The sequence below is a fragment of the Diceros bicornis genome, chromosome 4 (assembly GCF_020826845.1).
Source record: "Diceros bicornis minor isolate mBicDic1 chromosome 4, mDicBic1.mat.cur, whole genome shotgun sequence".
NCBI classification, from domain to species: Eukaryota; Metazoa; Chordata; class Mammalia; order Perissodactyla; family Rhinocerotidae; genus Diceros; species Diceros bicornis.
Window position 1 is genome coordinate 78,052,773 of NC_080743.1, and position 21,319 is coordinate 78,074,091.

The following is a 21,319-nucleotide window of genomic DNA, read 5'->3' on the forward strand; positions in this document are numbered from 1 at the left end:
TTAAAGAAGAAATGGCATGAGCACAGGCATAGAGGCAGCTAAATGTTTAAGACTGTTAAACAGTGAGCTTCCAGTGTGGCCGGAAGCTAGGTGGGTGAAGGGATGATGAAGGTAATAGGACATACCGCTGCTGAGCTGTGCAGAGCTTTGAAAGCTTGCTAAGAAGTTTGGCCTGTTCTGGGTAGACCAAGGGCAGCATCAGGTGTATGTAAAAAGGAATGCTCTGGGATCAAGGCAGGGTCTCAAAACGAAAATCTGCACAGCATCAGAGACACCAAAGGGAGAGGTGGTGGTGACACAGTATGACACTCAGGTGGTTGGAGCAAACACAGTTACACAAACCTGAGGACTGAGGATGTGAAACTGCCTTAACTTGCCAAGTGAGGGGGACACAGTGAAGGGCACAGGGGAGGAAGATTACCAGACACGACCAAAGTTTGAGACCTGAAGAGAAGAGCAGGTCACCAGTTTCAGTAAGAGGCAGGAGGAAGAGCTGGTCTGAGGGAAAAGCTGGAACCGAAGCCTGTAGCTCAGAACAGATAAGAAACAGACAAAGAACTAGAAAGTGATAAAGTCGTGGGAGGAGGTGAGACTGAAGAGATAAACGGAGCGGAGCGAGCAGTAGCTGCGTCGGTGAAAGCACATCTTCAAAGTCAGGCGGCCACCACCACAAGATGTAATTATCCCTGTCATTAACAGCTGCAGGGCCACGAGGCCCTGGGCTGGGAGGGGGGCTGATGCCCACCGCGCATCTGCTCCAGCTGGGAGGAGGGCGAGGGTGCTTCCACTTGTGGCAGAGAACGCCGGGGTCCTTGGGGCCATTCGGGGTCCTGCCCGGTCCGACGAGGCTTTAATCATTCACCTGCTGGTTACGGGTCGCGGCTCCGGGGGGGGGGGCCCGGCTCCATCCCTCGGCCAAGGGACGGCAGCATCCGGAGGCGGCTCGGCGCCCCGCTTCCTTCCTGGCCCGCTGCTCCTCTGCACGCGGAGACCCCTCCCCCGAGCACGCACCCGCTCCTCGGCCCGGCCGCACGCCACCCGCCCAGACCCCGGGACCTCGCTCCTCCGCCTCACAGGAAACTCTGCTTCCTCCCCCCACTGCCTTGTACCTCCTGGTAGGATGTCGAGAGCTCCTGCCGGATCATGGCAATGACCGGAGCTAAGGCACACCTGAGCCCGCTACGGCCGAAAGGAGCGGCGAGGCGAGCACCGCGGCCACAGCGCCGGGACCTGCCCGCTCCGCGAGGCTAAACTGGTTCGGAGGGGCGGCCCCGAGACCAGGCGGGGCGGCACTCGGCGCAGGCGCCTCTCTCCCGCCACCGCCGGAGCCGCGAAAGGGTTGCTGGGAAATGTAGTTCTGGGCGGGGTCGCCTCTCACCACCCCTGGGGCGGCGAAGCCTGCGCGTTACCCGGAGCCAGTCTTAACTTGGGCATTAGATGCACGTGCTCTCTTTGTCTCTCACTTCCTCTCTTTGTTGAAGGGGGAGGGACGGAGAAAATGAGTGGAAAGTGGAACAAAGGGCCAGGTCAGATGGGTAGGAGAGCCTAATCTATAATCACAAGAGGAATCCTGCCCTGGTGGTTTATAACCTTTGAAATAATTGTCTGGGGAGCACTTTGTATGTTACAAAGCGCTTTCAGCACATTATGCCCTTGATTTTGCAAGGGCTCCTGTGAGGAGAACATTTTTCTTCCTGTTTTACAGATGAGAAAACTGAGGTATCCTGATTCAGAAAGGATGGGGGGGGCAGTCATCAAGTGAAGATTATTTAGTCTAGGACCAGACCACAGAATCCATGTTCTTTCCATTATTCCTGGGGCAGACACTTGGAGTCAGTGTAAGTGAACATAAGTGAGGCCATCTTGTTATGCTAAATGACCCTTTCCTAGTTAGAACCTCCAAGTATGTAATCATTATGAGTTACTACACACTTTCATGATTTTCTGGCCCTGATCCTGTGCACATACACCTGCTGAGGTATTCTGATAGCTTTGTTCTTAACAATCTTAACAAATTTTTCCCAAGGAATAAGAAGGCTGCCAGGAAAAAGGAACACCTATAGGATATTCATCATCACTGCCAGAAGAAAAGAACAATGCAAGACCCTGGAGTCTGTCATACCTGAAGGCTGACACTTCTAAACCCCCTCCTTACTGCCCATTTTCCCTACATAACTAATTCAAGATTCTGTAATTTTTTTTTAAATTTTTATTTATTTGTTTTTTTCCCCCAAAGCCCCAGTAGATAGTTGTATGTCATAGCTGCACATCCTTCTAGTTACTGTATGTGGGACGCGGCCTCAGCATGGCCGGAGAAGCGGTGCGTTGGTGCGCGCCCGGGATCCGAACCCGGGCCGCCAGCAGCGGAGTGTGCGCACTTAACCACTAAGCCATGGGGCCGGCCCAAGATTCTGTAATTCTTTTTAAAGATTTTATTTATTTATTTTCCCCCCAAAGCCCCAGTAGATAGTCATATGTCATAGCTGCACATCCTTCTAGTTGCTGTATGTGGGACGCGGCCTCAGCATGGCCGGAGAAGCGGTGCATTGGTGCGCGCCCGGGATCTGAACCCGGGCCGCCAGCAGCGGAGTGTGCGCACTTAACCACTAAGCCACGGGGCCAGCCCAAGATTCTGTAATTCTTAAAGATGGGTTTTTTGAGACATAAGTCACCTATCTTCCAATTATGCCAGCTAATTAAATTAAAGCTTCCTTTCTTGATCTCTAACTCATTGTGATTAATTGGCTCAGATCGCTGTGAGCAGAGCGAGCCCATTTCTTAGTAACATCAGGACCTCCAGGTTCTTGTCCTGGCTCTGCCCCTGTTCCGCAGATCTTATAATGCTCAGAGCCCTCCTCTCTTCACCTTAGAATGTAACTGCTAAGCCTTGCCCTACTTCACGGCACCTTATGAGAGCCAAAATAGGTCATGAAGCAAAAATCCAGTGGTTCTGTTCATCACGACACAAGCCTGTGCCCTGAATGTGGCAGAGACTTGGGTATTTGCCCTGTGGCAGGGTGGACCTGAGGACCACCTCTTCCCCTCCTCCCAGTGCCTGAACAGCTGCTCTGTGTGGCCGCCCTGGGCTGCTTAGTGATGAAGCAGATAGAGGTTGCTTATGCCTTAGTAAATGCTGCTCTGTGTGCCCGGCAGCTGCAGCTGTGCAACCTCCTGCACTCAGGCCACACAGGCCTTCTTCCCTCCTCAGTGGCAACCACAGTAGCACCAATCACATCAGAGCACCCTGGACCTCAGGGAGCATTAGCAGTGGTAGGTCTCCATCACCTCTCCTGACTACCCTCCCCCACCCCAGGCCCTCTGCTCTTACATCTATTAAATGAGACATATATATAGCACCTAACATTGTAGGCACTCAACAAATGTTTGTTAAATTTATGAATGGAACATTTATTCCAGTTATTTCATTTAACAGTTGCTTACGAAAACAAATAAGAAACAACTCACTAAATTCCTTACTATATTAATACAAGGGAGGCTGACAGAACAAGTCACACAATCCCAGAATTTCAGAGCTGGAAGGAACCAGAGAAGTCAATGCAGCCCTATCATTCCTCTCTACTCTTTGTTGGTATGGCCAAACTGGAAATTTATGGGTTCCCACATTTGAGGGAGATACAAATACAATATTCAACATGGTTTAACAAATACAGTGTGCTGGGCACTGGGATACAGAAATGAATAGGATACCCCAAGGTCCTTGCTCTCATGGTTCTTCCATGCTAGAGTGGAGAGACAGACCATAAACACATAAATAGAGTTTTCTGTACTTGCTGTCCCCAAGTCCTCTCCTCCCAATCCCTCATGAGCACATGCCAGTCAGGCTTTCATCCTCTCCACTCCACTGAAACAGTGCTGGTAAATGACCGCCAAGTTGTCAAATCAGATGGCCACTTCCCCAACCTCCTCTCTCTTGACCTATCAGCTGCACTGGACTCAGCTGGTCCTCCCTCCTCCTTGTACACTTTCTTCCCCTCTCTTCCAAGACACCACACACTCCCACTTTGCCTCCCACCTCACTCGCTGCTCCTTCTCAGTCTCCTTTGCTGGTTTCTCCTCATTCCCTCAACTCTCCAGGGTGGCATTCCCCAAGCTAGGTCTTTTGTCTCCTTTCTAGTCCCTCCCTATGGGCTAGTGAAGTGGTCTCCTCTAGTCTCATGGCTTGAATTACCATCTGCATCCTAAAGATTCCTGTTATGGGTGAATTGTGTCCCCCCAAAAGACACGTTCAAGTCCTAACCCCTGGTACCTCAGAATGAGACCTCATTTGGAAATAGGACTGTTGCAGATGTCATTAGTTAAGATAAGGTCGTACTAAGTAAGGTGATCCCTTAATCCATTACGAAGATGTAAAGATAGACACACGGGAGAACACCCTGTGATGACAGAAGCAGAGAGTGCAGCAAGGTAGCTGCAAGCCGGGCGGCTTTAATCATTCGCCTGCTGATTACAGGTCATGTCTCCGGAGGCCAGGCTCCATCCTTGGCCAAGCAACAGGCAGCATCCCAAGGCTCACCAGCCACGACCAGAAGCTAGCAAGAGGCAAGGAATGCTTCTCTTCAGAGTCTTGGAGGGAGCATGACCTGGCGATATCTTGATTTTGGACTTCTAGGCTCCGGAACTGTGAGACAACAAATTCTTGTTGTTTTAAGCCATCCAGTTTGTGGTATTTTGGTACGGCAGCCCTAGGAAATGAACACAATTCCCAAGTGTATACAAATGAATATCTCCAGGCTCCAGCTCTCCCCGGAGCCCAGTCTCACATGTCCAGGTGCCAAGGCAACTTCTCCACTGGATGCGCCCCCGGCAGCAGCAGAGGGGAGCTACTGAAGGCATGGACCCTGCAACCAGACTGCCTGGTTCCAAGTCTTGGCTCTGCCACTTACTGACTTTGTGATCTCGGAACTTTAATCTCTCTGTACCTCAGTTACCTCATATATAAAATGGGAATATTACTACCTATTCATAGAGTTCTGAGAGGATTAACTGAGTCATCAGATGTAAAGTACTTGGAACACCGTCTGGCACACTGTAAGTGTATATTAGTGTTAGTGGTTATTGCAAGGTTCAAAACGGAACTACTAATCTCCTATCCCAAATCCGCTCCTCTCGAAGTCTTTCTCACTATAATAAACTCCATCCTCCCATTTCTGTGGTCAAAACTCTAGAGTCATCCTCAGGTCCTCCCTTTCTCCTACATCCCACATCTAAATCAGCAAATCCCGTTGGCTCTACTGTAAAAATTTATGCAGCATCTGATCACATTTCACCACGTACATCATTACCACCCTGGTACAAGGTACCGGAGTTTCTTGTGGATTATTTTCAATAGCCTCCTAGCTGTCTCTCTACCTCCATCCTTGCCACCCTATGGTCTATTCCCAACACAGCAACCTGGGAGAGTGGGTTAAACAAAGTCAGATCATGTCACCCCTCTGCTCCGACCCTTCCACAGCCAGAGTCCTCTCAGTGACCTACAAGGCCCTATAGGATCTGTCCCATAGCCCCCACCTTTCCTCTCACTCCTCTCCTCACTCTCTCAGCTTCAACATGCTGAGCCTAAGGGCCTTTGCACTGCCTGTTCCCCATCCTCGGAATGCTCTTATCCTGGGTATCTATATGAGTCACTTCCTCACCTCCTTCAGGGCTTTCTCCAAATATCACTTAGCAGTGATGCCTCCTCTGAACACCCTGTTAAAACAGCAAGCCCCACTGTCAGCACATCCCCTACCCTGCTTTATATTTCTCCCTCGCATCCACCTCCTTCTTTCCTTTATTTTCAGTCTCGTGCACTAGAATGTAAGCCCAGCGAAGGTGAGGTTCTTTTGTGTTATGTTCATTGCTGTATCCCAGTGCCTCTGATGGTACCTGGCATTTATTGGTACTCAAATAGTCGCTGAATAAAGAAATGAACAAAGTAATTTCACACAGTGACAAGAGCACTATATGATAGAGATAGAGATGTGATAGAGAGTGATAGGGCAGCTGTGGGGGAGGCGCTGATTTATCTCTGGGGAGTCAAGACAGGCCTCATGATGGTAGTTACTTGTGAGTTGAGACCTGAAAGACAAGAAGGGGCCAGCACATGACGACCTGCACCCCAGGCAGAGGGCACCAGTACAGTACAAAGGCCCAGGCTGGAACATAAGCAGCAGACAGTGTGGCGGGAGGGGTCCAAGGAGGGCGTATAACAGACAGAGTCGGAGGGGTAGGCAGAGGCCAGATCGTGGAGGCTGGGTTGTGCTGATCCAGCCCTTGCCTCCCCTGCTCAGCACTGGGTTGCAGGGACTGGCCCTGTGGGCTGGGTTTCCACTGGGTTCAGTCAAGAGGAAGCACTGCTGGGAGATTGGAGGGGGTCAGGGCAAAGAAGAAACCAGGGCTTTTCTTTCCCTTGTTCTCTGCCTCCAGCAGCTTCCCTTCCACGGCTCCAGCTCCTGATGCAAAGGCTTTTTGTGGTTTAGCTTCAGCCAGGTGACCCAGGCCCCTAGACCCTAATGATATGATCTCCTCCCTTCCACTGGCAGGATGTTGCTAATCTTCCTGCTGTTGCTAATCTCTGGGTTGCCTCGGGGTTGCTTCTCAGCCTCTTCTATCACCTGTGTAATCAACTCTCAGCATTGCAGCCATTCTTTTTCAGAATAGTTCCTATTTTCCTTGCAGGTGACTGATGATTCCATTTCGAAAAACAAATGCGGGTTCGAAAAACAAATGTGGGTTCGAAAAACAAATGTGGGTTCGAAGAGAAGGGCAATCGGGGGATGCCTGGAGAAATCCAAGGGTGTATGAGCATGCTATTAAATGATAGACTTGTACTCAGCCTCTGAGGAAGGGAGAAGCTTGATCTGCTCAGTAGAAATTATAGGCAGTATCTTTTGGCTCAAAGAAGTTCCTAACAAACAGAACTGTAGAGAGAGCAAGGGCTCAAGCAGAGAAGCAGCACACGGTATGCCAGGGATGTTATCAAGGAACATGATGCATCAGGAAGGAACGATGTTCTATTCAAGGGTGTAGAAGGGCCTCTTCTAACCCAGAGATCCTGTGACACAGTGTAACATTGATACTGCACGCCGAAGTTTACACAGCCTTTCACGTCCATTGTCATTTTTAGTTTCAACAAATCCTATCAAGGAGGCAGGCCGGTATGTTACTAACGTGGAAATCGAGACTCAGAGTGTTTGTGGACAGATCCTGTGTAGGATCTCTCAGACCCCATGTTTCATCTATCAGCTCTGCACTAGCAGCCCATTCTGTTGAATAAGTAAATGTAGGAAAAGCTGGTGCAGTCACTGAGCAGAGGCGCCGCCTGGCGGTTAGGGGCAGACTCTGAGACTCAGGGCCTGTGCTGGACTCTGGGCTCTGCCACCTACTGTGTGACCTCGGGCAAGGTACTTAAGGTCACTGCCTTTCAGTTGCACCATCTGTAAAGTAGATGATAATAATAGTTCTTCATAGAGTTACAGTGAGGATTAAATGAGTTACTACACATAAAAGTGCTGAAGCAGACTTGGCACACTTGCCGCCCTGAGCTCTGCTTTGGTCTCCTTTGCCAGTTCTCCCAACCACAAAACATTGGCGGGCCCCAAGAACCCAGTCCTTGGTCCTCTCCTCCCTATCCACGTGCACTTCCTTGGCGATCTCATCCACTCTGTGGCTTTAAATACAATCTATATGCCAATGATTTCAAAATTTGTATCTCTAGCCTGGAACTCTTCCCCCAACTCCTGACTCATATACCCAACTGCCAATTTGAGACTTCCACTTAGATATCTATGTTCTCAAACTGAACAAGCCCCACACTGATCATAATCTTCTCCCCCAAAACCTGCTCTCCTACCATCTCTCCTTATCTCAGTTAAGTTGCAACTCCATCCTTCCAGTTGCCCAGGCCAAAACCCTCGGGGTCATCCTTGACTCCTTTCTGTCTCTCAGACCCCAAGTCTCATCTATCAGCAAATCCTGTCAGCCACACCCTCAAAACATATCCAGGATCCACCCACTTATCCCTTGATACCACCCTGGTTCAACCCACCATCATCTGGATTATTGCAGTAGCTCCCATACTCCAGTCTCTTCTCAATAAAACAGCCAGTCATTCCGTTAACATTTTAACTCATCCCTCTGTTCCATTCACTCAGAGCAAAAGCCAAAATCTTTAAAAATTAAGCTGTGAGGTACCAGAGATCTGCCCCCCACCTCTGCCTCATTCACCCCTTTACCTCTCTGACCTCATCTCCTACCTGTCTTCCCTCCTTGCTGTTCCTCCAACAAGCAGGGCACTCTCTGTCCTCAACATTTATGCACAGGGCTTTCCCTGTGCAGAGATTTCTCTCCCCTCCAGGCTACCTCCCCACCTCCCTGAGATCTTTATACAAATACCCACTTCACAGTGGAGTCTTCCCTGGCCAGGCTATTTAAAATGGCATCCCCAATGCTCCCTATCTCTCTGCCCTGCTTTATTTTTCTCCCTAGTATTTATCACCATTTAACTTACTACTTAGGTATCTTACTTCTAGTCTCTCTCTCCCCTAGAATGTAAGCTCCAAGTGAGCGTGGATCTGTGTTGCTCACCGATGTGTCCCCAGTGACCTGGCACATGGAAGCCCTCAAAAAGTATTTGCTGAATAAATTAATGAAGGAATCCTTGCACAAATGTTAGCTATTATTTCAGTGCATATCTGTGCCGTGCCCTACCTACCCTTTGCAAAAATCCCCTTGGGGACCCGAAATTTAAATACAACTGGGAAGAAAAAAAAAATCAGCCAAAAGTAAAAGTGAATTAATAAAGTTGAGGTCCTAGTTTATAAATATACCTGGAATGTTGGGCTGTGTCATCTATGTACCTAATCAAGGAACTACGTAGTGTAACGTACGTCGTTCTTTGGCTCAGCTTTCAGTCGGCCGTTTGGAGTCGGGAGCCTTGGGTTGTAATCCCAGTTCCAAGTTTCCAGCGGCGCGGTCCTGGCGGCCGTGCGCGCCCCGCAGCGCGCGGAAGGCGCGGCGTCGGTCTCCCGGCTCTCGGCCCTCGGGGCGCCGGGCGCGCGGGGCGGGGTTCCGGGGCCACGGGGCGGGAGTGCGCGGGGTCCAGCGCCCAGGCCGCCCCCGGCCCTGCTCTGCGCGCTCACCATGGCGGGCCCCGCGCCGGGGCGGCTACTGCCGCTGGCAGCGCTGGCCCTGGTGCTGGCGCTGGCCCCGGGGCTGCCCGCAGTCCGGGCCGGGCAGGCGCCGCGCCCCGCCGAGCGGGGGCCCCCGGTGCGGCTCTTCACAGAGGAGGAGCTGGCGCGCTACAGCGGGGAGGAGGTAAGCCGGCGAGCGCGGGCCGAGGGGAGGCCGCGGCGGGCGCCCCCTCCCGGAGCCCGCGCTCGGAGCTGGGCGCGAGGCCGCGAGGCCTGCCGGGCCTCCTCTCTCCAGGCCCGGACGGCCGCCCAGGGATCAGGGGCAACCCTCGGGAGTCGGGGCGCCCTGCTTCCCCTTCTCCACAAAGCCAGACACCCCAGCCCGCTCTTCCCCGCTCTTCTCGCGAGCTGCCCCTTAGAGACGCGGTTTGGCTAGTCGTCTGTACACAATCCTCAGAACACTTTTGTTTTTATTGTTAACATCAGCTGGGGACAGACACTTCTGCCTACTCGTCGGCGGCAGTGGCAGTGGAGGGAGGGAGGGAGGCATAGCCTGCTCCCTGGTCTTGGTGGGAATTGGGGCAGGCCCAGGGATGAGCCAGGCTTTCCCTGCGCCTTGTTTCCCTGCCCCTATAGCCCAGGCCTCCTCTCAGACCTGCTCTTAGTGCCTGTGCCCTTGGGGCTGAGCAGGAGCTGGGGGGGAGGGCAGAGAGGGAGATGGGAGGTTAGAGACAAAGAGCCCCACCCCAAACACACCCACGTCAAACACACCCACCTGAGTCAGTAGTCTGGAGGTATCCAAGAAACTCCTCAACCGCCTGTCCATTTGGGCTGGTGGGGCCCAGTGTGATGGCTGTGGAGGGTGGGAACAAGATGCTGCACGTAAGAAGGGCCGTGGGGGGCTGATGTTACATCGAGGAGGTGGGAGGAACAGTTGAGTGGGGAAATCATTCAGAGTTCAGAGTTGATATGAACCAGCCTCCTGCTTTTACACATGAGTAAACTGAGGCATTCCACCAGTTAGTGGTAGAACGAGCAAGGGACCCAACGTTTCTTGTTAAAACCCTCTGGCCTGGGCTCCCTAAACCCTAAGTTAACTAAGGTTAGACAAGACTAGGTTCGCAAGGGGAACTCAGAAACCTGGCCCTTAGGCAGTGAAGCTAGTTTGGACATCACTGTAAAGAGAGGTTGGTTAGAAGCCTGAGTCAATGAGAACACAGAGGGACGGAGGCAGGGATGCGACTGGATGTTAAGGGACACCATGTTTTGGGGCAGCAGGGAACCAGATGGTGCAGAGTCAGGGAATCTGTGCAGGATAGAGTTAACATAGCAGGCCTGTTCTCCTTTGAAAGGCCTGCTTGCAAGAGGGGCTCTTGACTGGTGTCTGGATTTCTAAGGTGTTTCACACATCCCTAACAGATACAGGTGGCTCAGTGGGGGCTCTTTGTACAACAGTGTGTTTATGTTGAACACTGCTAGGCAGAGAGGGCCTACGTGGCCAGCCCCCAGTAAAAACCTTGGGATCTGAGTCTCCCCTGGGCTTCCCCGGGCAGAAACATCACACAAGTGTTGTTGCATTTTGTTGCTGGGGAAGAGGGTACTCTGTGTGACCCCTCATGGGAGGGGGGAAGAGCATAAGGAAGTCCACACATGGATTTCTCTAGACTCCGCCTGTGTCGTTTTCCCTTGTGATCCGGCTGTGTATCCTCATTACATTGCTGTAGTAAATCTTAGCTCTGAGTACAACTAGGTGCTGGAGTTCTGTGAGTCCTAGTGAATTGCCAAACGTGGAGGTGATCTTGGAGACCCCCAGCACAGAACCCAAGGGAAGAAGGAGTTCAAAATGGAGGGTTCGTGCAGCAACAGTGCAGGGGGCCATGGGATGAGGACTGAGGAAAGACCCTGGGTTTTCTATGCTGGTGTTATTGATTGACACTTAACTGAGGGAAGGAGAGAGGGAAGCTTGAGATGGAAATAGGTTAAGGAAAGAATTGTTTGGGGTGTGGACCCCACCCCACACACTTGTGGGTGTGGAGCCCAGAGGATGTCTGTAGGCAGAGAGAGGAAGAGAGTAAGGGAAGAGAGGGGCAGTGGAGTGTAGCTGGTTGGAGCCGTGCTCTGCTGTGGTTTGCCCTAGGTGGTTCTGGTTTATGCCTGTTGTCCTGGGATAATTATTAATAGCACCCCCTTTCACTCAGAAATGTCACTGTTTGTATAATGCATTCTATGGTCACCCTAGTTAGAGCATTATATGAGGTATTTGGATCATACCTGGGTTCGAGTGCTTGTTCTGCTGTGTGACTTTGGGCAAATTACTAAACCCCTTAGGGTCTCAGTTTTTTTTCAATCTGTAAGATGCTTGTATCAGTCAGGGTTCCACCAGAAACAGAACCAGTAGCATATGTATATATAGACATATATATTTGGTTTATTGCAAGGAATTGGTTTATGAGATCATGGGAGCCGGCCAGGCAAGTCTGAAATCTGTAGGGCAGACTGTTAGGAAGGGCAGGAGCTGATGCTGCAGCCCACTGGTGGAATTTCTTCTTCCTCAGGGAAACCTCAATTCTGTTCTTAAGGCCTTTCAGCTGATGCAGTGAGGCCCACCCAGATTCTCCAGGATAAGCTCCTTTACATAAAGTCAACTGATTGTAGATGTTAATCACATCTACAAAATACCTTCACAGCAACATCTAGATATGTTTTCGGTTAAGTAACTGGATACTGTAGCCTATCCAAATTGACACAAAAAACTGACCATCATAATGGCTATAAGAGGAGTTCCTACTTCTATGTATGGGTTTTGTGAGGATTAAATGAGATAGTGATATGCAAAGTGCTTAGCATAGGCCTGGTGTAGTCCCAGCATAGTAAGCCTTAATAAATCTTAGCTGCTGTTATTTTTATTAGCTTATTATTAAAAATACAAGCAAGAGGCAGTATAACAGGAACATAATCCTCTTATGCAATTCAGAAATCGAATAAGCTCTGAAAACCAGAAGGTTTTTTTAATAAGTCGATTGACCGCAAAACCTGACCTGATCTGAACTCTTTTGGTGATGGAACCTTTGTTGGAGCTTAGAGGAGTCAATTTATAGTCTTTATTTGTCCTACTTAGTGTGAATATTCTTGTTCATGCTTTACTGTGGAAATATTAATATAGTTGATTATGGGGTGCTGCCTTGGACCTCCATAGATGTTATGGTATGTGCCACATAAAACCTTTCTAAAATCTGACGAATTCTGAATTCCAGAACACATCTGACCCCGAAGTGTTTCCGCTGTGGGATTGTGGACCTGTATAACAAGTCTTTCTGAAACATCTAGCAATGAATGTCTTGTTTCTACTGTGAACTTTTTGGATGAGAGCCAAGGCAGGCCCACCTGTCCCAGTCCCGCGTTCTGCCCTGTGGTTTGTGGTGAGAGCTCGGGCACCCAAGCAGGGAGCTGCGTAGTGTCTCCAGTGGAAGCTTCAGATTGGAAATCACGAAAGACAGAAGTCCTGGCTGCTGGTGTCTTTCACGGAACCATATATTGTGTTCTGGAACTACCGCATGAGGGCCTATGCCACTTCCCTCCTTCGGGGCATGTTAGGTTCTCAGAGTGGTGCACAGTGTGGCTTCCTGAATCACTCACGTGTAGGAGTGTGAAAATGGCTATACTTGGGCTTCGGGCATCAGTCAGTCCTCTTGGAATCCCTGCTGAAAATCCAGCCTCCTTGGTGCCTCTTCAAAGCCCATTCTCCCCGTAATTCTAATAAGACTTGTATAGACGAGGTCATCTGGAGGACCACTCTCGTAGAGAACACATAGGTCACAGAGTAAGCATGTTGAACTAAAATGAAAGTAGGACGAGAAAGGTCGAATCTGTTCCAGAGGGCCTTCCCGTAGTCCTTGATTTCTTCAGCTCTGGTCAAAAGTGCCCTCGGACATAGAGATGTTGATCGCACACTCGCATGGGCAGTTTTTGTCTTGTTGCATCGGCTGTTCTTATAGCAGGGTTTCACTGTTGACAAATTACAGGTCCAAGATTGGCGTTCAGATTTTCAATAAGGAAGAATGTCGTGGGAAGGGCATAGGCTTTAGAATCAAACAGGTCTGAGTCTGAATTCTGGCTTTTTATTTACCAGCAGAGAAACTGTCAGCAAGTTATTTAAACTCTAAGCCTCAGTTTCTTCATCTACAAAATATGTATAGCAATACCTTCCTCACAAGGTCATTATAAAAGTTGTTGTAAGTGACATATGTAAGTATAAGCAATCATATATAATATATGGAGAGCACCTAGCACAGTAGATACTCAGTAAATGCAAATTTCCTTGCTCGCCCTTTGATTACACCTGAAACATATTAATTTTCCTGAATTACAGGCCCCAAGTAGCCAGCATGTATGGCCGAGGGCCCAGCCCAGGCAACATGATCAAAGTAATATTCTTCTATGACTTACCCTCACATTGAGCTTTTAGAATTGAAAAACAGCATGAATCACAAGCCATTCATGAATTTTGTCATTGTTCTTCCTCGAGAAATAAATGCATTTCACATAAATGTGGGGTGAGGGGCGTCTACCTTCTTTGCTGCTGGTGTTCTAACCTGTATGTCAGATGTTGGCATCTTCAAAAGTTTCCCCAGTGGAGATGAGTCAGTGGCACACGAACAATATTTTCCCCTGCCTTAGTGATGGAGGAAACAGACTGGGGAAGGATTGGTTTATTAAGGAAAGCAGATGTCATGAAGCAGTTAGCTTTAGGGGAGGGAAGATGGGGTGACTTCGAGGATTCTCAGTGGTCCAGAGGGAATGTCATCCTCCACTCTCCAAGTGCAAAACTGATTTTTGCCATCCTCAGAAAATACGTTTTCTGCCTTAATTGCCTTTTAGGGTACCAAGTGCAGGGAGGACCACCCCGCCCTCCCATCCCCGTCATGACTTCTGGGCCTGGGACTAAATGTATGTATTTAACAAACACTTATATAGAGCTAACTCCACCAGGCACTGTCCTAACCACTTTAAAGCATTAACTCACTTAATGGTGTCCACACCCCCTTGAGGTAGGTGCAATTATTATCATCTCATTTTTCAGTTGAGGCAAGAGGCATAGGGAGGTTGAGTAACTTGCCCAAGGTTACACAGCTAGTGAGTAATAGAGGTGGACCAGGCTGTGCTCGCTCCGGCTTGTACAAAGAAAATGAACCACCAAGACCTCCCTCTCCATCGCTCCAGGCAGTGACCTGTTCCAGGGCTATATTGTTTAGTCTAAGAAGACGATATCAGGGTGCAAGCATGACGGAAAGTGTAGTTTAGCTTCTGGAGTTTATTTAGGGTGATGCTGGACCCTGAGCTTGCCAAGGCCCTTCTAGGCTTCAGAGTTATTCTTTGTAAATGGAATTTGTGTGTGCTCGGTCACCAGCTCTCCTTGGAATCTGTGCTAAGAGGGCACGGGGTTACATTTGTTTTCTGCTTTTCTAAAACTTAGCGATAGTGAAAAGTAGGACTGTACTTCCTCCAAAGGAGCCTTCTGGACAGACACGAAGAATATACAGACTTTGAAGGCTGGTGGATGGAGGCAGGTGAATAAAGAGGTGAAACCACACTCTCTAATTATGCAGTAGAATGCTGGCTTGTAGATGTTTTGGTTGGGTTAATGAATATCCTACCCCAGTATACACACACACAAGCTGAAACAAAAGTTCCACAAAACAGTGTTTATTCTTACTATGTGTTTTCTGTTTTCTGTTCTATTTTAAACTTTTTTTTTCTGTTTCACTTAAAAAAAACCTGTTGATAAATCACTAATAGGTTACCAATGCTAATTACAGTTAGAAAAACATGGCCTTAGACCCTTGGAGGGCCCAGTTATTTCTGCGGAAGAAAATATCCTCAGCTGGTTCCCTCTTTTCCAAGGAGAAGAGTCTCCAGGGAGGGACTTCTGCTCTGTCCCAGCTCCTGGTGGAGAGTCTGAAAGTGCTCTGAGCCGCTGGCTGACTGCTGGGCCCCACCTTCCTGCTGCACCCAGGCTCCAGGTCTCTCTCCCCCAGCTGTGGAAGAGACCCTCCTTCCTCTGCCTGCTGCTTTTGTATCCCCTTGTCATGGTAGCTTGCGTGGCGCTCTCTACTGGCGCTGCTTGACGGAAGGCAGAGAGGAAGGCCAGATGGTAAGGCAAGCCCAAGACCCAGAGGGAAGATCAAGGCCCGGTCTCGTTTATGCAGGCTCTTCCCCTGCTGCCCTCCGTCTGGGTACCTCTGACCCACTCCCCCTGTCTTTCCTCCTGGTCCTGGGTCTTTTGGATGAATTTCCCAGGACAGTTACACCCTCTCCACGTCCCAGGCAAGTGTGCCGTCCTCGTGCCGTGTGCCCTCTGAGGGGGGCAGGCCAGAAAGCAGACTGAGCCTTGGGTTCCAAGGCTCCAGGTTCCAGAAGCTGCCCTTTCTCTAATTCGCCCTGTGACTCTGGGCAAGTCTTATAATCTCCCCGGCCTGGGTAGCATCCATAAAATGAAGGTGTTAGATGGATCATCTTCAGGACCTCTTCCAGTTTTAACTTAAAATTCCTCCAGAGTCCTTATCTGTCACTTGGGAATTACATTTTTTTCTATCTTTCCTTTAGGAAAATCTCCCGTCTCCTTCCACTTGGTTATCTGATTCCTCTTTGATCTTATAACTTTCAAAACCTAGAGGAGGATGAAGGAAACTAACATTTATTTCCCTAAACTGCTCCCTAAAGTGCTTTATATCTCTAGCCTTGGTTACAACAGCCCAGTAAGTGGATACTTTTATTATCTTCCTAGTACAGAGCAGAAAACCGAGGCACAGATAGGGTAAGTAATATGCCCAAGGCAACACAGCTCATAGGTGGTGGCTCAAAGCCAGGCCTGTTTGACTTGAAAACTTATGCTAGGACCCATGACACCATAGTGAGTCCTCCTTTGCTCTCATGGAAAAAGACAGCCCTCCTGCTGTTATTTCAGACTCACTGTGGGGACAAAAAGTGATGTATCCTTCCAGGTGGATGAGGGGGTGGGGGGACCCTGGTGTGAAGCTGGTACTGAGTGTGCGTGTCTTTATTGTGTCCTATGGACGTTTCTATTCCTGAGTATATGCATTTATGCTCCCAAAGCTTCCATCTACCTTCCTCAGTTGCCATCTCCTGGCCTGAACAGCCATGCCTGCTGGCTCTGCTGTCAGCGGACATCCAGACGTCCGTCTCCACATGATAAGAACTCACCCCCCAAGGCACACTGGTGTTTAACTGATCAGGCTGTTCCTTTCTGTGCAACGTCTGCGTAACAGGAATGCCTCAGAAGTCGCTTGACGTGCCTTCAAACCCTTTGCTTCAGTTTCCTTTGAGCACTTACACCTTCGATGCATAGTTTGATGAGGAGTGAATATTTAACTGTTGAAGAAATGGAGAGTGTTAGTGATCAGATGCCTGTTTTTCTATCTTATATACGTGAATGTCAGGTGTATATGCCTGTTTGCACACAGACAAGTAATAAATATCAAAGAAAAAGCAACAGAATGGAAAATATGACAAAATTCCATGGGTAAAATTATAACTATAATATATTTTAAAAATTGATAGGGGCCTGGCTCTGTGGCTGAGTGGTTAAAGTTCCATGCATTCTTCTTTGGTGGCCCAGGTTCGCGGTTTTGGATCTCGGGCGTGGACCTACTCCACTCACCAGCCATGCTGTGGCAGTGTCCCACATACAAAAAAAATAGAGGAAGATTGGCACAGATGTTAGTTCAGGGCTGATTTCCTCAAACAAAAAAAACAGAAGAGGATTGGTAACAGATGTTAGCTCAGAGCAAATCTTCCTCACCAAAAAACCCCCCCAAACCCCCAAATTGATAAAAATACATAATACCACTTGATAAGCAATTGAAGTCAAGGAACAAATAATCACCATGAGGGAAGGGCAGGAAATCATTACAGAATTGTAGCCTGGTGGCTGATTAAGCCCCGCCATTTAAATAACCCTGTTTAGATGAGGGGGAGCAAGTATCCACTGAGGCAGCAGGAGTTCTGGGGACTATCTGTAGGAGCTAATTAGGGAATAAGAATAACCGACCATTTACTGAGCTCCTGTGCTGTGCCTGTGATGTGCTCACCTACTCTCTTCCCTTCAGCGTTCCTGCAGGGCCCGTAGGTGTTATCCCCATCTAACGGTTAGGGAAACTGAGGCCTGAGAGGTTATATGACAGTGAGATATGTTTCCCTGGCCAAGTTCCTTGACTTCTCTGAGCCCCATTCCTCTCTCTGTCAAATGTGGTCATGAAAACACTTGACCTTCAGCTCCACGAGGGCAAGAACCCTAAGGCCCACCCCAACCCCCGGAGAAGGCCAAGCAGCTTGTTCTTGGAGAACCTGAGATTCCTGTACACCCAGCTGTGACGCCCACCCTCACCCCGGCCTATGAGCTGCCTGGCTGGTGTCCCTGTACCCGCGATGGGGCTGAGACAGAGGAAAGACCTGGTCCTGGGTGTCCTGGAACTGTGCCTCTCACCCCAGCCTGAGCCCGACGGGATGGAAGTTAGATATCCATGCCGTCTGCTTTTGCGTTATTCTCTTTTGCGGGGGGATTTTTAAGGTAACATTGTATACCCATGAATACAGCAAAAAATAAAGTATAAACAGAGTTGCTTCAGTTCCTGATTTTTTTAAAGAAAGGTGTTGCCATGGGCTTGTCATCATACTTTGTAACTTTTCCAAGTTTTTGAGAGTGGACATGACATTGTGCAGGTAGGGGCGATTGAGCGGGAAGAGGTGGGCTCTCCGCCTCCTCCTCACAGCGTCTCTCCTGCTTTCTAGGAAGATCAGCCCATCTATATAGCAGTGAAGGGAGTGGTGTTTGATGTCACTTCTGGAAAGGGTAAGTGGCTTGGCTTTCTGAATCCTTATTTCTGGGGATCTTGGCAGCCAGAGTAGGCACTGAAGGTGTGAGGAAAGGGAAGGAATGCCGGGCAAGTTCCTCCCCCCAAGATTGAATTAACAATCTTTGTCAGTGTTGTACTTCAGCAATTTTTTCCTAATAATGTCATGCTGCTGCTCAAAAGCCTTCCTTGGCTCCGTGTTGCCTACAGAATCAAAGTCAAACTTGATGGTTTACCCTAGTTGAAGCAGTGAGAGGAAAAGTGCTACTTAGCAAAGAGTTGGGATCATAGAACGTTATAGAACATTTTAATGCCATTTCATGGTTTCCCTGATGGTAACTACAAGTGATATCATGGAGGTAGTTTTGTAATGGTTCATTGTTTACTTGATGCCAAACAAAAGAGGTTGAACGGAAATAGACTTGGCTTCCACCAACATTTAAGACGACTGAACATTTTTCCTGTTTGCATTTTAAATATTTTTAAAGCCATTATTTTCATTCTGTATTTTTAAAAAATCACCTCTCAGCCCAGCATGTATGACTTGTTCCATATCCTGAATTAGTGGAATCTAAACTGATGGCTGGAGCCGGCCAGTTGGACTAAGCGTCTTCACTGCTCTCCCTCTCCTCTGGCCTGGAGCCCTTTTCAGGATTGGGTGGGGTCTCGGAAGCCCCCTCCCCCTGCCATGTACAGTCCTCCGGCTGCTCTGCATGCACATCCACACTCACACTCTCTTTCTTCCTCCCCACTGCAGAGTTCTATGGACGAGGAGCCCCCTACAATGCCCTGACAGGGAAGGACTCCACCAGAGGGGTGGCCAAGATGTCCCTGGATCCTGCTGACCTCACCCATGACACTGTGAGCCAGGTTACAAGCCTTTGTCAAAAGGTCCCACCCCCCAGTCAAGGCCTTTTATCTCTGGGCAGTAGCAAAGCTTCCTAACTAGCTTATTTACATCTCAGTCCACTCCGCGTGGTGGCCAACTATCTTCTTGACATAGAAATCTTACTGTGCCACTCCTACTCAGAAACCTTTCATGGCTCCCCGTTGCCTACAGAGTCAAGTCTAGACTCTAGTGAACTTGTGATCAAACACAGTGATCTTCACAGTTTGGCTCCAGCCTTGGCAGCCCCATCCCTCTTGCAGTCTGCACCCATGGCCCCCAGCCTCTCACAGATTTGCTGTTAGGCTCTGAGACCCACTCCCCAGGCCACTGTTGGTGGCTCAGGAGATGAACGGGGTGGAGAAGCAGAGTCTCCCCCATGCTCATGTTTCTGTGAAGGAGAAAATAGCATTAACAAAAGCCAATTCAGAGTCTAAGTAATCCCAACAGAAAGCCTGGTATTCACCCCAGTTGTGCTCAGATGAGTCAAACTCTTAAGCTGCAAAGTTACAGAAACAAATTAAGAAATTAAGGAGGGGGAGGGTGTATAAATCTATAATGGGAGGTGTGTATAGAGCCGTGGGATTATTTAGGCAGGAGGAGGGGGATGCAGACTGCAGAGTACGCCCCCATCAACCCCAGGCTGGGGATCTCTGGAGTCAAAACATGATGAAGCCATTGCTCCCCTCCCGTCACCACCTCCCCAACACACACATGCACGCGCGCGCGCACACACACGCACAGGGTTATCTCTTAAAAAGTCAATTGTCCCTTATTTGGTTTGTTGAGATATTTTTTCTCTTGCATCAGGGGTGTGGGGAGAGTAAGGCGGGGATGGCGAGAGGCTAGTGCTGAGCCCGATTCACTCATCCCCACCCCCGTGTTTCCTGGGCTTTTCTCCTCAAGACGGGCCTCACGGCCAAGGAGCTGGAATCCCTGGATGACGTCTTCACCAAAGTGTACAAAGCCAAGTATCCCATTGTCGGCTACACGGCCCGAAGAATTCTCAACGAGGACGGCAGCCCCAACCTGGACTTCAAGCCTGAAGACCAGCCCCATTTTGACCTAAAGGACGAGTTCTGATGTCCCCTCTGCAGGAGCATGTTCTTAGAGGGTGAGGCAGGGAGACACTCAGGTGCAAAATCTGCAAAATTGGCTGCATGGGCCTCTGGTCCCCGGGTCTGAATAAAGCAGACATTTAGCCTGGAATGCTGGATGCCTTTCATTGTCCTTGGTCAAGTGTTCTATCCACCTGAGTATCCTGCCTGCACACCAGCCAGGATAGTAAGAATAGCAGAAGGGGGAAGCCTCCCATGTGTCAACATTGGCTGTCTGGGCGGTGGAATTATGAGTGACCTTTATTTCTTCTTTATATTTTTCTGTACTTGCCAACTTTTCTACTGTGACCATGTTTACTTTAGAATAAACTTCCTGTTTTCACAAAAGGAGAATTCTTCCACAGGTGCCCTCTCCTTGGAGGCTCATCGGCACCCCTTGTAAGGGGCAGCCTTGTGCCGCCCTGTCGGAGTCCTGCTCTCTGTCTCCCTGCCTGGGAGGGGGCCTGCAGCAGGAGGCATCCCCAAGATATGGCAGAAATGGGGAGGATTAGGTGGAGGGGTGGAGAAGGGGAACAGGAGGTATTAAAGGGTCTGGCTTCACACTACACCCGGGAGAGAGTGACACTGTGAATTGGCTTCAGCCCCGTGTGCAGCTAGAGAGTGGTGAGGAGGGCCGGGGCCCAGTGTGGGCAGAGCCTGGTCTGGAGATCATTCCAAGGATGGAGAAGAATCTGCAACACGCTGGACTCAGGTCAGATTTCATAAGGAAATCCCTTTTGAGGGGAGATTTTTCCCTCTAAGGGACATTTGGCAATGTCTGGAGAAATTTTTAAATTTTTAGTTTTTATAACTGTAGGTTGCTACTGGTAGATCTAGTGTCCGGGGATGTTGTTAAACATCCTACAATGTGCAGGACAGCCCCCCACGATAAAGAAGTATGTCAATTGTGCCAAAGTTGAGAAACCCTGCGTTACGCTCATCCTGGAAATTTTACAGTAGAGGTGAATTTTTTTGACATAAAACTTTGTCTTTTATTAAAATAAATAGCAACTACTTCCAAAAGACAATTTTTACCTTGAGCAGAAGAATCTCCTGGGGTTCAAAATGCTGCTTCCTGGGTCCCACTCCCAGGGCTTATGATTCGGTTTTTCTAGAACATGGCCTGGGAACTGCACTTTTAATAATACAGATAGGCCCAGATACACTTTGAGAAACATCACCTGTGCCTTACCAGTCACCACAGGCAGAACTCGTGCAGATCCTCTCTGAGGACCAGGTTGACCTCGCCTTACTCTTTAGTGTGTCCAGACTAGAGAGTACAACGGTGAACTCCTGGGTCCCACTCAGGAGGCTGGGAGCTTGATGGCCATCCCA

At 49.2% G+C, this 21,319-nt stretch overlaps 2 protein-coding genes across 5 annotated transcripts in view; one reads left to right on the forward strand and one right to left on the reverse strand.

Annotated features, from left to right (window-relative positions):
- PACC1 (proton activated chloride channel 1) overlaps nt 1–1,248 on the reverse strand; it is a 44,395-nt gene extending 43,147 nt beyond the window's left edge. For 2 of the 4 annotated variants that reach the window (XM_058539810.1, XM_058539809.1), the window contains exon 1: nt 1,110–1,243. In XM_058539810.1, coding sequence (XP_058395793.1) covers nt 1,110–1,145 — 36 coding nt within the window. In that variant the 5' untranslated portion in view covers nt 1,146–1,243. Of the gene's footprint in view, nt 1–1,109 lie in introns of all 4 variants that reach the window. The other 2 variants (XM_058539811.1, XM_058539813.1) reach the window with 2 other exon arrangements.
- A 7,755-nt stretch (nt 1,249–9,003) lies between these two features.
- Nucleotides 9,004–20,338, forward strand: NENF (neudesin neurotrophic factor). The gene is made up of 4 exons (XM_058539814.1): nt 9,004–9,315; nt 17,940–18,000; nt 18,759–18,862; nt 19,794–20,338. The coding sequence occupies exons 1-4, from the start codon at nt 9,142–9,144 to the stop codon at nt 19,968–19,970; spliced, it is 516 nt and encodes a 171-aa protein (XP_058395797.1). The 5' UTR covers nt 9,004–9,141; the 3' UTR covers nt 19,971–20,338.
- The last annotated feature ends 981 nt before the right edge of the window (nt 20,339–21,319 follow it).

What these genes read in the sequence shown, in the direction of transcription:
- NENF (XM_058539814.1), top strand. Translation starts at nt 9,142, where the DNA reads ATGGCGGGCCCCGCGCCGGGGCGGCTACTGCCGCTGGCAGCGCTGGCC. An exon ending in TGATGTCACTTCTGGAAAGG is followed by an intron (nt 18,001 to 18,758) that starts GTAAGTGGCTTG and finishes TCCCCACTGCAG; the next exon opens with AGTTCTATGGACGAGGAGCC. An exon ending in CTGACCTCACCCATGACACT is followed by an intron (nt 18,863 to 19,793) that starts GTGAGCCAGGTT and finishes TTTCTCCTCAAG; the next exon opens with ACGGGCCTCACGGCCAAGGA.